At 42.5% G+C, this 16,212-nt stretch overlaps 1 protein-coding gene across 1 annotated transcript in view; it reads right to left on the bottom strand.

Moving 5' to 3' along the window:
- Positions 1 to 13,313, bottom strand: part of Masp1 (MBL associated serine protease 1) — a 57,454-nt gene extending 44,141 nt beyond the window's left edge. The window contains exon 1 of the mRNA XM_042668702.1: positions 13,071 to 13,313. Within this exon, the coding sequence (XP_042524636.1) occupies positions 13,071 to 13,313 (243 nt within the window). The remainder of the gene's footprint in view (positions 1 to 13,070) is intronic.
- Between the last annotated feature and the right edge of the window lie 2,899 nt (positions 13,314 to 16,212).

Below are 16,212 nucleotides of genomic sequence, written 5' to 3'. Positions count from 1 at the left end.
ACTTTGTTCCTTCATTATTAACTTCACTGAAGCTATCAGCATTAGCAAACAACTTATAGCCTCTGCAGCCCATCCTCCTGATTTGACAGGTGCCTTTTTAGAATTGTTTGGCTCTGCGTACTTCACAAAACTGCCCACTCATCATAGTGAGAGTACCACAGAAAGGCCCATTAGGCTTATTAAGCAAGAGAAAATCAAGGATTTAAAATAGGGAATCTAAAGACCTTGATCCACAAGAAGATAGTTTCAAGTTGAAGAACCACTGTTTTTACTTTGCTAGGCTTCCAAGAATATTTCTAGGTGTGTGTTGTGTGTGCGATGTGTGTGTGTGATGTGTATGTGTGCATGTCCTATTAATCTAGTGATAGCTCTGTGCCCAGCGCTCCTACCCTCAAGTAGGACCTTTGTTCTCTTGCTTTACTGTCACTGATAGTCCACCTCCAAGGGATGAGCCAGTGGCTGGTGGCTCAACTATACAATCATACAATCTTTACAAATGGCCCCAAATTTCAATTAAAGCATGGTGGAAGGTGTCAGACACAAGATAAGAATAAAGAGACACCTCATTGGAGGCTCATGCCTGTAATTCTACTTACTCAGAAGGCTGAGATTTGGGAACTTTGATTCACAGCCAGCCTAGTAAGAAAGTACAAGAGACTCTTATCTTTAACCATCCAAAAGCCAAAAATGGAGCTGTGGCTCTAGTGGTAGAGTGTAGACTTAAGCAAAACAGGTAAGGGACAGTGCCCAATATTGGTGCACGCGTGCATATGCGTGTGCACATGAGTGCACACATACACACACACAAGACAGGTTCTTGAAAGTCATACATATAAAAACACCACAGTCAGCAGATCTAGGAGCATAGTTGACTTTAGACAAGAAGTGCTGGAGGCTGATGCTCCAATCTTGGCCATGAAAACTAAATGATGATGATGGTGGTGATGATAAAAACAATAATAACTTCTCTCTCTTTCCAGTGGATGGAGCGTTATCATTTATTGTATTTGCTCCTATCAGCAGTCACGTCATGAAACTATGCCGACATTATAATTCTGAGCCCACAGAGATTGTATGTGAATTCCTCAAAGATGTACAACCCAGGAGTAGCAGATCTGAGATAGGACTGATGGGCTGGTTCAGTAATTATTATCAGACGACTATTACATAGGTGGTCAGAGCTGGGAAAGGCATTCAAAGCTCACAAATGTATACTCTTTTCTTTTTTAGATGGAGGAATGGAAACTCACTCAAAATCATGGCCAGTTAGTGGCACAGCCAAGACTAGGACCCATTATGCTTATTCATTGTTTCTTAATCACAGGGGGGAAAAAAACCCAGCTAACCGATCCGTGTGAGCCCATAAGACAGTATTATGTACATGCAAAGGCCAGATACCAGAAAGAATAAGGGGGCCTGAGAAAGTGCTCCCAGCCACTGAGAGCACAAAAATCCACTGGTGCCAAGCGGGATGGCCCATTCTCAGGAAGGGCATCAAACAGAAAAGGGCAGTGTAAGCAGGGAGGGAAGAAAGAGCTGGCAGGGAAGAGGTCTCGGCCAGAGCCTGGGAAATGGCATCCCGCAGGTGGGAAACCAGGAGTGCCCACCATCTCAGAGAGGCCTGGGGTCTGCCCAGCAGGCAGAGAAAGTCTGGGAATTCTAGCAGGGGAGGAAGGCCCTGGAGGAGTTAACCTCGGGCCTGTGAAAGGCTCAGACTCCCAAGTCCCACCCCTTCTGGGACTTTGGGACTGTTCATTCACATGCAAATCTCTTCAGCTGTTTGAGGCTGGGCCCCAAATGGTTCAGTTCAGGAAAATTGCTTGAGGATGATAAAACAACAACAATAACAAAAGTTTCCTCTGTGTTCCTTTGCAGCCAGCCAGAGCTGCCTGGTTCAAGGTATGTCACACTTAGGATGGGTGGGAAGGCAGTGATGAGCCAGTACTGAGCACCAGACACCAACCCCGAAGGCAGAGTGGTGTGGTAGCTTCCCACACTATATGAATATGTGTGTTCCTCCACCATGTCTCACTCTACCTTCAAATCTTGGCCCATAAATCCTTTGAAAGCACTAGAATAGAGACCAAAGGACTCTAGGTTCTGGTCACCACTCTGTTCCTCATGAGTTACTTCAATCTCCCGCCAGTTCTGTGTTGGAACTTGGTGGGTGGGGGTGGGAAGATTTCTTCTAGTTTACAAGAGCCAGTTGTCAGCTTTTCAGAAAGGTTGCTACTCTGTTGTTAAACACTGGCATTCTTAGAAGATTAAGTTTCATAAATTTACAATTACATTAGACACCAATAAATTATATAAAACCATTGCTTCCCAAGTATGTTAATGCTGTCCTCTTACTTATGTCCTGCAGGCTATTGGTGTCTATTGTATCTCAATGGTGAATGATGTGCTAGAGTCTATATCTTCCCTCCCATTTCTTTTCCCCACTCCCAGTCTAGTTGATCATCATTTACAAGTATACACACCATTGTTTTCCAGGCTTGATTGTCCCAAACATGACATTTGCTAGGCACCAATGGTTCATGCCTGTCATCCTAGCTACTCAGGAGGCTGAGATCTGAGGATCAAGGTTCAAAGCCAGCCTGAGCAAAAGAGTCGGTCAGATTTTTATCTTCAGCAAAAAGCTGAGAGTACAGCTGTGGCTCAAGTGGGAAAGCACCAGCCTTGAACAAAAAGCAAAGGAACAGTGTCCAGGCCTTGAGTTCAAGCTGTTGCACCTGCACACACACACACACACACACACACACACACACACACACAAATAAAATTGTGAATATAAATATTGTTCTCCAAGAATGAGATCAAAAGAGACATGGATATGGAAATACCTTGTAAAGTCTGCCATCACCTGGTAACAATTTGTAGGAACTCTTTCTCAACCTCCCTCCCACTTTCCCACCTGAATTCCCAGCTTCTCCTCCACTCCTCTCCTTTCCCTTGCATTCTTCAAGTGCAGCAGGTACTTCTCCATTTCCAGACTACACTTCCAGTTCTCTGATTAAAAGACTTGGCTTCTTGAAGCATAAGGCTAATTGCTTCATCTTCACCATGTCTCTGCTCAAATGTAACTCTCTCAGTGAGACCCAGGACACCATATTGAAATCATAAAACCCACCACAACTCATATAGAGCTTCTTGACCCTCTCTATTTCATTCCTTTGCTTTTGAACTCGCTATGGCACAACATGCTATGGATTGGGTTTCGTGTTTATTGTCTTCTTGCCTCGTTGTGGTGTGAGCACCACATGGCAGAGATTTCTGTGTGTGCCAATACTGCTCAACCTAAAGCTCTAATAAGTAAATTATAGGGACTGTACACATATTTGTTGAATAAATGAGCATCTTTCCTTCCCTACTATTGCTCTCTGTAGGGAAAGTAAATTCAAGATCTACTTTATACTAGAGAGTCATGTACACATAAACACACAGATGTGCACCCTGGCCCCTCCTCCTCCCAAAGGACATCCATCCCTCACTGATGCGAGTTCACTTGCATTCTTTGCTCCAGTCCTGGAAGCTTCTTTCTATGTTTCACGACCCCCTTTTTCTCCTCCCCCACCCCACAGGAAATGTTTGGTTTCCTGCATAAAATGAGCTCTGATCACACTTTTCTGAAGCTTATTTTCAAATGCTGATTCTTCTGCATTAGTTTAAATGGGTGTCTCTGAGGGCAGCATCCCACTGGGGACTACAATTGAAATTCATGAGAAATGTTGATCCACTTCTCATTTCCTTCTGAGGCTGAGGCCTCTTGTCTGCTCCCAGAGAATGAACAGAGCAGTTGTTGCAGCTGAGGTCAGAGTGGTCTGAAGGTTGAGGGCATGTTCTAAAGTAAACACAGAGCTCTGCACAGAAATTAGGAGCTGAGGTCAGAGGTACTTATCTCTCAATTATATAGCAGGATGCAGACTGACCCCCGTGGCCTGGGGCCAAGGCCCTGAACTGCACTTGGGGGCAGGAGGAGGAAGGGTGACAGTCAGAATGGGAAGGGCTTGTAGAGAGGCTAATCCAATTCCCTCATGGGGGAAAACTGAGGCCCAGAATGACTGGTGACTTGCTCAAGTCTCATCGGAAGTCAGAGGCTGACTTCTAGGCCAGAATCCTTTTCTTTACACACACTGTTAGAGGATGCATGCCTTTTCCTTTTTGTCCCTGAGACTGTTCGCTACTGAGAAACTATGGACAGGGGCCTTGAACTCACCCCTAGAACTTATGTACCACAGACAGATCCATTGAGTATCTTTCCATGCTAGGTTGCCCAGATTCCAATTTCCAAAAATGACTTTTCTCTCAAAGTCAGGAAAAAAGAGAAAGTTCTTTAACAAAATCCATATAACATAGGAACCCATGGGAATCATGAAGATCCTTTTTTTACCAAGCTTGTTAAATATTATGACGACAGGCAAAGTGTTGTTGTCCAAAAGAAGGCACAGGAAAAGCCAGTGCAGAACACTTCCAGAATAGAGCCAGCCAGAGAGGGGCCCCATGGAGAAACAGAACTATGACTTGGGAGTTGAGACCTGGCTTTTCTAGAGAAACGGGGACAAATCTATTTGTGCCTCAGTGACCTTTTCTGTGAGTTTGATATAACCATCTCTGCTCTTCCTGTTCCATGAGAATCAAATGAGATGATAGGGTAGATACTCCCAGAATGTGAGATGCTATAAGATGAACACGTGGGAACAATGACCAGCCTCCTGTCAGTGTGAAGAGTTCTTTGAAGTCATTACACTAATAAGCTGAAGATATGGCGTAACATAAACAAGGGCCTCTATAGCTTTTTTGGCAGTGGTAGAGTCAGGAGAGGAGAGAGCCCACTTGCACAGAGCATCTGCAGAGGCCAGGCAGGCAATCTTGCTTGTACTGTCACCACTGTTGCCACTATTCCCAGGCTAGTTACGTATGTGTTGAGCAGATGCTCTTCAGGATCTACCTCATTTGGCATTCACAATAAGCTCATGAGAAGGGAATTATAACTATCCTCATGTTACAATGGAGAGAGGCAAAGCTGAAAACATTGGCATCAGTCAGACAGAGATAGGACCTGGTCCTGGGTCTGTCTTTCCGAATGCTGGGCCCAGATCACTGAGTCACCTGAGGCCACTGTTTATTTAAGCCCTCCCGCGATCTGAGTGGCACACTTCATCAATTGTGAACTTTATTTTTTAAACTGATAGTTTTTAACTTAGATAGTGACAGAGTTAAGAGTTTACTCCTATGGCTCTTTACCTCCTGTCTCAACATCTGGACTAGCATTTGCAACTAGATTCCAAACTCAATGCACATCAGCACATGCTATATATTTACTTTTTCTTTTCCTTCTCTTCCTTTCCTTTCTTTTCTTTTCGTTTCTCTTCCCTTTCTGTTTTTTAATGGTACTTGGTATTGGACTCAGGTCCTTTACCACTTGTTCTATATCCCTAGTCATTTTTCTTTTAGTTTGTTTTTTACACAGGCTCTCCTGCTTTCGTTTAGACTGGCCTCAGACTATGATCCTCCTATCTACATTTCCTGAGTAGCCTGGCTTACAAGTGTGTTTAACCATTCTCAATCACTCCAAACATGTCTAAATCTATAATCTCTGAGAAAGTAGCCACAATGCCATTATAATCTCATGGAGTCCTCTCATGTGGCATCAACCTTCACATATCTCTACCTAGGTTTCCATTGCTCCCCTAGAGGCCTGTGGGGTTTCCCTGAGACAAGTATTATATCCAATAGCCATATTCAGTCTTCTCAGTACAGCCCTCTACATAGCCTCATTTAATGAATCTTGTTTCTTTTGGCTCCACTGCTTAACTGTCAAACATATCCTGGTTATGTTACCTCCTACACCCTCTTCCCTTCTTCCAAATATTTTATAGCTGCTAACTGGATAACCTAGACTGAAATGCTAAAAGATGCCAGGCAGAAAGCATGAAGCGTGAAGCTTTCTTTAGACAGAAACATACATTGCACGTTAAAATCAGGAAAATATTCCTCACATCACAAAAATTGTCTGAGAATGACTTTTCTTGAAATATACATCCTTCTTAGGCACTTACATCATTACTACTTTTGAAAGAAAATGATGTGTGAGAGAGAGGAGCTTCATGATATACATTATATATACATATATATCATATATGTATACAAATACATACATATAAATACTTATACATGTATATGTGTGTACTGGTGCCTTGAACTCAGTGCTTTGCACTCTTGCTTAGCTCTTTCCACTCAAGAATGGTGCTCTATCACTTGAGTCACACCTCCACTTCCAACTTGTTGATTGGAGATAAGCATCTCTTGGATTTGTCCCCTCCAGGTAGATTCAAACCTTAACCTTAGATCTCAGCCTCCTGAGTAGCTAGGATTACAGGTGTGAGCCACTGGTGCCTGGAAACCACAAGAAAGCTTTTATTGGAGGAGCAGTAGGGAGTGGTGCCAGCCATGGACAGTATTATCTCCACTGGGTACCAGCTATTGTTGGCACACAGGAAGCTGCTGGATTGCCTGATTTTCTAAGCAAATTTGGAGCTGTGGGGTTTTCTGGGGGAAATCAGAAGTTTTATGTTGATTTTAATTCATTCTCATTTTTGTGGGTTTTTTTTTCTCCAAAGCTCAGAATGAGCTAACACTGAGCTGGCCAACAAAATACGTCTACAGAATTAATTCAACCCGTTGACTGTAACTTTGGGTACACATGTGTAAGCCATGTTTACACAACGTTTTTGCCGTCTCCTCCCCACGGGTTCTCTCTATACTTTTGTTGTAGGATATGTGCTGTTGAAGCGAGCACTACGCTTTTGTTTTCTATCTCCTCAAACATGCTAACATTGACTTTTCACTGCCTTCCGCAGCACCTCCCTCTCAACCTCCCCTGTCCTGGAGCTCTGCTGACACATCCTACTTAATGAACTACAGTGTTGAATTCTCTATTATCCTTTAAGAAGCAATTCAAACATCATTTCTAAGAACTTTCCTGGCTATACGACTACTTCCAAGCACATAATATTGCCTTATACTATTATGTTGCCTTTAACTTACTAATCAAGCAATTGTTTCCTTATATGTCTTCAAATGGTGGCTCCTTGGAGGCCGCATTGACCACATTCATCATGAGGGACCTGCAAGGTCCGCCCTGGGAAGGCAAGACAGACTCCTCCCTCCTCTTGGCTAAGTCTTGGCCCAGTACCTGTGTCACCTAGGTAAATGGCACTTTTGGAGGCAGTCACCTCCTCCTCCTCCTCTGAAGTCACATCCTGAGTCACATCCTGGTAACTCCTACCCATGGACTGGACCCTGAGGTGACATCCGCATCCAGTGTGGCCACATCTTCCCTCATCTGGCCCCACCTTCTCCCCGCCCCTTCTTAAACCCAAGCTGGACCTCAGCCCACCTCCTTGGCCATGTGGTCTCCACCATGCATAGTGGTGCTGTGTGTGTGTGTGTGTGTGTGTGTGTGTGTGTGTGTGTGTGTGTGTAGCAGTTCCATAAAACAATCAACTTATCTTCCTGCCTGAATGCTATCTAATTAAACCTACCTCTTTAATAAACCTAACAGGACCCAGTTTGGATATAATATTCAGCTTCAGAAAATTTTTTAATAGAATTCTTGGACTTCACTGAAAAGAAGATGGGAAGCCACCAAAAGATTTTGAGAATATAAATCAAAGCAATGTTTTAAGAAGGTCTCTCTGAATATATAGAGAGGGTGAACTTTTGGGAGCCGTTTACCTAGAAGACCTTTAGAAGACTATTGCAATAGAATAGTCTTCTAACAGGTGAATAGAAACTAGATAAAGCTTAGAGGTAATGTGGAAAGGATGTAGGAAGTTGTGGAGGTCTCAGAGATGTAGGATTAACAAAAGAACTGTAGTATTGCATCATATAAACTTTTCAAAGTTGCCAATTAAAGTTTTACACATAATAAGAGAAAAAAGAGAGAGAATAAACAATAGAAAATAATCGTAGGCCATTTGTGTCTTCTTTTTAAGTGAACAGATGCCATGAAATGAACTTGAAAATGGGAAGTGTGAATCTGATTTTCTCTTGAGGGTTCTGAGGTCTCAGTAATTATACCTCTGTCCATAACTGTTCCTCTTGGCTCCCCTCTAAACCAGCCACTTCAGCTGGTGTTCCATGAAAGGAAACATAAATTGCTGTGTTTCTAGGAAAAAAGAAAAACCAATGTCTTTTATGGGCATAACAAAAGATAATGTTCTAATATATTTAAGAGAGTTTTTTTTGTCAGTCATGTGACCTGAACTCTCACAGACTTTCTTACCTGGGCTAGCTTCAAACCTTAATTCTCAGATTTCAGCCTCCTGAGTAGCTCATATTACAGTGTGAGCTACCAGCACCCAGCTAAATATGTATGTGTGTGTGTGTGTGTGTGTGTGTGTGTGTGTGTGTTTTGTTGGTATTACAGATGTGAGCTACTGGCACCCAGCTAAATATGTGTGTGTGTCTGTGTGTGTGTGTATTGTTGGTTGAGGGGCCTGAACTCTGGGCCTGGGCAATGTCCCTCAGCTCTTTAGCTCAAGGCTAGAGCTCTACCACTTGAGCCACAGGGCCACTTCCAGCTTTTTCTGCTTATCTAATGCTGAGGAATAGAACCCAGGGCCTCATGCATGCAAGGCAAACACTCTACCACTGAGCCAACTTTCCAGCCCCTCTTTTGAGGTTTTGAGGTAGCATTCTTACTATGTAGCTCTGGCTGACCTGGAACTCATAATCTTCCTGTTTCAGCCTCCTTAGTGCTAGGATTATAGATGCACATCACAATGACTGGCTTTACTTAAGAGATGGTTAAGGGTAAGTTTGACTATAGGCAATATATGTCTTATATCACAACTTAAAACCAAAACATTCACAAAATGGGGATAAACCGTAGTTTAATAAATGTTATTTCTGTGTGTGTGTGTGTGTGTATGTGTGTGCGTGCACATGTGTGTGTGCACGTGAGTGTGCATGTGCCAGTCCTTGGGCTTGAACTCAGAGCCTTGGTATTATTCTGAGCTTTTTACTCAAGGCTAGCTAGCAGTCTATCACTTGAGCCATAGCTCCACTTCCTGCTTTTTAGTGGTTAACTGGAGATAAGAGTCTCATGGACTTTCCTGCTCAAGCAGACTTCAAAACATATCCTCACATCTCAGTCTTCTGACCCAGCATAGTTTAATTAATTTAAACGAAGAAAAGACTGAGAGACTCAATACATAAATTCTGGTCCAAGGGTGATGTTGGCCAAATAATTATCCTTTATTAATCTTTGGAAACAATGATGAAAGTAGAACTCGATATGAGAATACAAGGATTCAGTGGATCTTATAGATCATCTAGTTGAACTCTTTGTATTTTATAGAGAAGAGCCAATGTCCCCTGTCAAAGCAGTCTAAGGTTAGGATAGAATGATAACCAGTACTGAGGCCTCTGAACTTTCCAGTGTCTAAGCTCTGCCCTTCCCCTGTAGCACCAACCAGCCTAGATTCCTATGTCCCATCTGTGCACTGCAGGAATCCACAGTTGCAGCCACATTCCAAGGAAGCAGATGCTGCAGATGTGCACATGCCTTGAAACGCAAGGACTGAGAGAAGTCAGGCTGGAGAGGAATTCTCATAAATGTGAGCATCGGGTCCACAGCCTTGCACTTCTGCTTCTTTCTCCTCTTACCGATGCACAGTGTCAGTAGTTCCTGAGATGGCTCCCTAATGGGCCGGAAGGGCAGTCTGGGGCTTGGGTAGGGCTGGAAAGGGTTCTTGTGGACCAGGAAGTCCCTCAAACACACTCCTTGGATCCTATAGGAACTCACTCATGGATTAAAATAGGCTTAAACTGGGCGTCAGTGGCTCACGTCTATAATCCTAGCTACTGAGGAGGCTGAAATCTGAGGATCACGGTTCAAAGCCAGCCCTGGCAGAAAAGTCCATGAGACTCTTATCTCCAATTAACCACTAGAAAGCCAGAAGTGGTGCTGTGGCTCAAGTGGTAGAGCACTCGCCTTGAGCTGAAGAGTGCAGGGATAGTGCCCAAATCCAGAGTTCAAGCCCCACCACCAACAAAACAATAAAATAAAATAGGCTTAAAACTGGAGAAGTTATTCTGTCAAAGGCAAGTCTATGATGTTTAAAGTGCCCTGGTGAACGACAGTGGTGGTATGTGATATGTTCATCATCTCTACTCAAATAACTTGCCACCAAGGCATCTTCAGCAGACCATAACCTTTCACTGGGATTCCAAGACTACAAGCTCTATTGGCTATTATAAACATACTACATGGTTTTCTGGGGTTATCCTAACTAAGATAATGAAGGTGTGATAGAGTCATCTGGGAAATTCTGGTAAGGAAGATTCCGATGAGAATTCTGGAATTTAAGGTACCTTAGGAATCAATCATCTTATCCCACCTTCTCCTTGAACAGATGAACAAACAGAATTCTGGAGAGAGCTGTTGGCTTACCCTGGAAGCACATGGCATGCTCTGCTTTTATTTATATATGGAAAGAAAAGAGCTCCTTTCTCATTCAAAGCCAGGAGAAGTTCATATTCTGAGTTGGGAAGGCAATAAAAAGGTTTTAACTATGTGGGTAAGGCTTCTCTGTTTGAGAGTTCAGAAGTTCCAGCCCTCTTTTTACACTCTGACCTTTAGTCCCTTCTTCTTTCCTGTGGGAAGTTGATCAGAGTGGCAAAATTCAAGCCATGAGGCGGGTGCTGCAAAGCCAAGGCTGGGCAAGCAGTGAGCGCTAGAGTCACATCAATCTGAATAATTCCACTTTGCTTTCTTTTCTCTATTGGACCTAACTGAAGGATTGTTAAATGAATGTGTTCATTCAGAAGAAATCACTTTAAAAAAAAAAAAACAATAACAACAACATTTAGGACAATCCTATAAATGAGGATTAGACGAGTCTCCAGAGGGCCTGTATCCTGCCATTCAGAAAGTCTTGACTCCTGGAGTGAAACTCTGTGGGACATGTGTGCACAAGAGCCCTGTCTCTGTGTAAACCCCAGTTGTTGATGGATGTGGGTACAGCATCTTTGTAAGGAGAGGCTTGCTCATGTCTTATGGCTGCCAGAACCTCTGCAGAGAAGTGAATGAGAACACGAGGAAGGTGCTCTGGTAGTACAAGCTACCTCCTTTGTAGAAATCCTTCCCCCCCCCCCCAAAGGAATTAGAAAAATGTGACTGATTCAGAGATTCAAGGACTCTAGGGCATTTCAAGTAGAAGGATCAGTCAGTGAGATGCCTCAAGTAGACTGTGTCTTTGCAGTGCCCAGAGGTTATGTTTTCTAAGCCTGTTTCTCTACAGGGGACCAAGTCTTTTTCTCTTAACAATTCCATGGTCCTTAGGAGACTCTGGGGGCAGCTTCCTCTAAAGCAGTCATTCTGGGATACTGTCAACATCTGGAGACTTTTTTTGGTGTCGTAATGGGAAGTGAGCTGCCATTCACTGACATTTAACAAGGAGAAGTTATGAATGTTGCTAGGATTCCTACAAGGCTGAAGGTTACACTAAAGATTACGCTAAAGCGTTAACCTCTCCCTCAGAAAGAACTGTCAGTAGTGCAAAGATTTAGAACTCTGACAGGGCACCCTGGCTACTTCACATGGACCCCACAGATTGAATGGCAGCACCCTACAAATAAAAAGAGCTGGAAGCAGGAGGGGGTCACAGCCCCTCTTAGCAGCCATTCTCCCTCTCCTATGGCTCTTAAAAGCACTGCAATGTTCCCTAGCTCAGTGGGGACATAGCTTGTGAGTAGTTTGATGTTGGCAAAAAACAAACCATGGAGAGGCCACAAGGTGTGGGATTGGAACCTTGACTTGCTGCCAACTGGGTGCTCAGAGCCAGTAACTTTTAGGCTGGGTTCTTAGCTGTGAAATGGAATAGTAGTTCTTGTTTCATAGAGAATTGTAAGGATTGAATATTTTAAGTGTACAAGCATGTATAAATTCACTACTTTGTTATTGATCAAGTATTCTGGTTAATACAAAGTTAACTCTTGCTGAATTACTAGCTTTGGGAAAATAAGATTACAGTAATCACAACACCAGCACTAGAATTATTCGATAAAAACCATTTCCAGGCATCTAGAGAGAGCATAGAAAATAGGTTCTTAGGTCTCTATGTGTTTTGATAGGTACCATCTTAATAACCTCAATCCCACTGAGGAACATGGTTTGAAGCCAGCCCAGGCAGGAAAGATCATGAGATTCTTATATCTGATTAACTAGCAAAAAAACAGAAATGGAGGTGTGGCTCAGGTGGTAGAGCATCATTCTTAGGTAAAAAAGCTAAGCGACAGCACAAGGCTCTGAGTTCAAGCCCCAGTATTAGCACAAAGCAAACAAAAACAAAGCAGAAAAACCAAAAGCACATCCTGATCCCCTTTCTTGGTCCTACCTTAAAATGATAAATTCTCATCCATAGCAATTACAGTAAATAAGTTCACATATTATGGTCCTTTTCTTCTCTCTGCACCTCTCATGTGTTTTTATATACCCTGCTAACAGTGACTCCCCTTTGGGCCCTATTCCCGTTGCTGACAAAGTGCAAACTTCTTAGCATGCCATTCCCCTCCATTCAGCATTGCACCCTCATCTCCCTTCCAACCTCACATCTTACAATGCTTGCAAGTGCATGATTTGGCAGAGTTAGGCAATACTTTCTTATAGCTCAATTTTGGACATAATTACTGATTTGTTTTTGGATGATTACTGCTTACTCTGCTTGGGAATCTCGGAGCAAAGGTTAGTGGACACATTATAACCTTCAATAAGTGAAAATAATAATAATAATAATAATAATAATGTGTTTGGCTAAGACACATCCCATCAGCCTGTATGCTCATCATCCTACTTTGGTTTAACCTTGGCATAGCGCCCCCTGGCTTTCATTCGTTGCATTGTCACCTTGTGTATTTCCCTCTTGAGGTGAAAGCAACTCTAGGAGGGAGGGTAAAGCCATATTTAACTCATCAGCTGGTATATATTCATGGAACTATCTTGCACTACTAGCAGAGAACACACGTCCCTGTTAGGAAACTTTGGGTTGTGGGGGATTCCTCACCTTCACGTAGTCGTATTCACAAAGGTAGGAAGATTCCAAGTTGAAGTGCATGAAGTAAAGCTTGATCCGAAACCCCTCTGGGACAGTGATATTCCAAGTCACTTCTGAGTCACTTGGATAGGAGTCTGGATAGCCAGGTGATTGGATCTGGCCAAACATATCATTTAGCTCTACGACGTGGGTAGAAGCCTTCAACAGGGAGAGGCACAGGGCATGGTAGAAAAGAAGCCACCTGAAAGACATGAATGATTCTGTTTACATTAATGGACACAGGTCCTCAATACTGACCTGAATTGGCAGTCATATAATTAGAGTCAGGATTCGTGCTGTAACGCTGTACCCATTTGGCCATGCCATCCAGTCTGCAATAGGGGAGGAAAGAGCTGGATGTCTTCTAAGGATTTGTTTGAGTTTTGCACATTGTAGAATTAGCTATGAGCATTAACTTTTCCAAAAAGTATTATATTTGGGCCCCGTAGATACATTCTTTTACTCTCAAAAATTGCTTTCATAACTATCATTGGTATTATTTCCTCACTTCAGCTTCAGTTAAGAATCATAATTGTATGCATTTTTCTATGACATAAGTAATAAGAACATGGCAATATTAAGATGAGCGTATTATTCGGAGAAGAAATCTGCAGACTTCAAACAAGTTGATAGAAACATTTCAACCACAAAAATGAAATAAAGTATGCTGTGTTTTGAATTAAGACAGAATAAAGGTGTTTCTTCTTCTTCTTGGTAAGTGTTCTAATACAAGGGTCAAATGCCTATAGAGTGGCTCATGTCTCTAATTCTAGCTACTCAAGAGTCTGAATCTGAGGATCTGATTCAAAGCCAATCTGAGCAGCAAAGTCTATGAGGCTCTTATCTTCAATTAATCAGCACAAAGCTAGAAGTAGAGGTGTGGCATAAGTGGGCATAGAATGCCAGCCTTGAGGAGAATAGCCAAGTGAGAGTTCAAGGCCCCGGATTCAAGCCCCAATACCGGCATACACACACACACACACACACACACACACACACACACACACACACACACACGTGCACATACACACAGAGGTCTATAAATGGTTTCTGTAGGAATAAGAGCTAACAAACTGTTAAACGGTGTTGCAAGAATGGGCAAGGAAAGCCTGCTAAAATGTCCAGAGCACACCAACTGGGGATGATGCAAGAATGTGCAGAATAACCAATGCTGACAAAGCCCTACTGGTCAGTACACACACCAGGCCAGGTACCTGTGGAGCAGATCACTTTTCTTGTGCGAACTCCAGGGACCTGGAACTCAAATGTCCCAAACTCTGCCTACCAGCTTCTCTCTTCCAAAACACTTGCTCTATCACCGTCAGGATGGCCGAGCGGTCTAAGGTGCTGCGTTCAGGTCGCAGTCTCCCCAAAACACTTGCTCTTATTTCTGATTTCCTTTAATAGCCCCCAAATCTGAAATGTTACCATTTCTCTTTCCCTTTATACAACACGAAATAGTCACCAGTTTACTGATTTGGCTTTTTATGTTTGGGGAATTCATCTATCTTCCTTTCTAGCCAATTACTTAATTTCACAGCCCTCTTACCTGGACTATTGTTATAGCATCCTAATGGACCTTCCTGTCCCATGCTCCATTTTATACCATTATAACAATCTTCTTGATTTCTAAGCACAAGTAGGACCTTGTTTCTCCACTATACCAGCAGCAAAACACACCCCTGGCCTTAGGATGTCCTATAAGGCCCTTTTTGTTTCATCCTGTCTACCTCCCTGTCAGTGCTATGCAGGCCATTCCTTCCCATGGTTCAGCCCCATGGTAGCTGCCCCACCCACTGCTAACTATTGACATCTTACGTAGATCTCTGCTATCCAGTTTATTCCCAGACTACAAACTATTTCTTCTTTTCTCCAAATTCCACAGCTCCTTGTGTATGGCTCTATTCAAGCAGTTATCATACTGCCCTGCTTCAGGATTAGCCTTTGAAGTGCAAGGTACATAAGTTCATATCCCTGTTCTTCACATTGATTATATACATATATATATATATATATACATATATATACATACATACATATATATTATATATACGTATTTATAAACTTAGGAAACTAGTTTTCCTGGCAACAGTCTCCTTCTCCATATATCTTATATATAAAATTAGGACTATAGGGCTGGGAAGGTGGCTCAGTGGTAGAGTGCTTGCCTTGCAAGCACGAGGCCCTGGGTTCGATTCCTCAGTACCACATAAGCAGAAAAAGTTGGAAGTGGCGCTATGGCTCAAGTGGTACAGTGCTAGCCTTGAGCTGAAGAGCTGAGGGACAGCACTCAGGCCCAGAGTTCAGGCCCCACGACCAACCAAAAAAAAAATTAGGACTATAAACCCTAATTTATGGGGATCATATGAGCATTAGAGAAAATATATGTAAAGGACCAAGTACAGATCATGGTATGTAATACATTATGAACGAATAAATAAAAGAAAGAAAGAAGTTGAGGCCAGAGTCTTAGCCTACAAAGTCAAAGCTGGAAAATGATACCAGACTTTGGGATTAACATCCATGTCTTCACCAGTCAGGAAGTTGTTTCTCTGAAAATTCTTCTTCTCATGTATTCAGGTATATATGTGCATACACATGAGTTTTGGGGTGTGTAAATACAGCCAGAGAGCTACATGCATACATACTTTGTCTGTTTTATATAATCTTTACAAAAAAGATGAATAAAGCAATCTAAAAAATCTTGAAGGCTAGACACAAAGGCATTAACAGAGGTTGTCTGTGAAATGGGAACATGATTATATTTAGTTTAAAAAAACACACACACATATTTAGCTGGGTGCTGGTAGCTAGCTCATACCTGTAACCCCAGCTACTCAGGAGTCTGAGGTCTGAGGATTAAGGTTTGAAGCCAGCCCAGGTAAGAAAGTCTGTGAGACTCTTATTTCAATTAACCACCAGATAACCAGAAGTGGAGCTGTGGTTCAAAGTGATAAAAAAAATGCTAGCCTTGAGTGAAAAATCTCAGGGACAGCACCTAAATTCAAGCCCTATAACTGACCAAAAATTTTAAAAAAGCTAAAATTGGTCTAAAAAGACACATACAGTTTTTCAATTAAAAGGAAAACATGGTTATTTGTTTTTTCCAAGG

The sequence above is a fragment of the Dipodomys spectabilis genome, unplaced genomic scaffold, assembly GCF_019054845.1.
Source record: "Dipodomys spectabilis isolate Male_0828 unplaced genomic scaffold, ASM1905484v1 ptg000017l, whole genome shotgun sequence".
In the NCBI taxonomy this organism is placed as follows: Eukaryota; Metazoa; Chordata; class Mammalia; order Rodentia; family Heteromyidae; genus Dipodomys; species Dipodomys spectabilis.
Note: the sequence above shows the minus strand (reverse complement) of the source record. Positions and strands in the feature narration are given on the sequence as shown.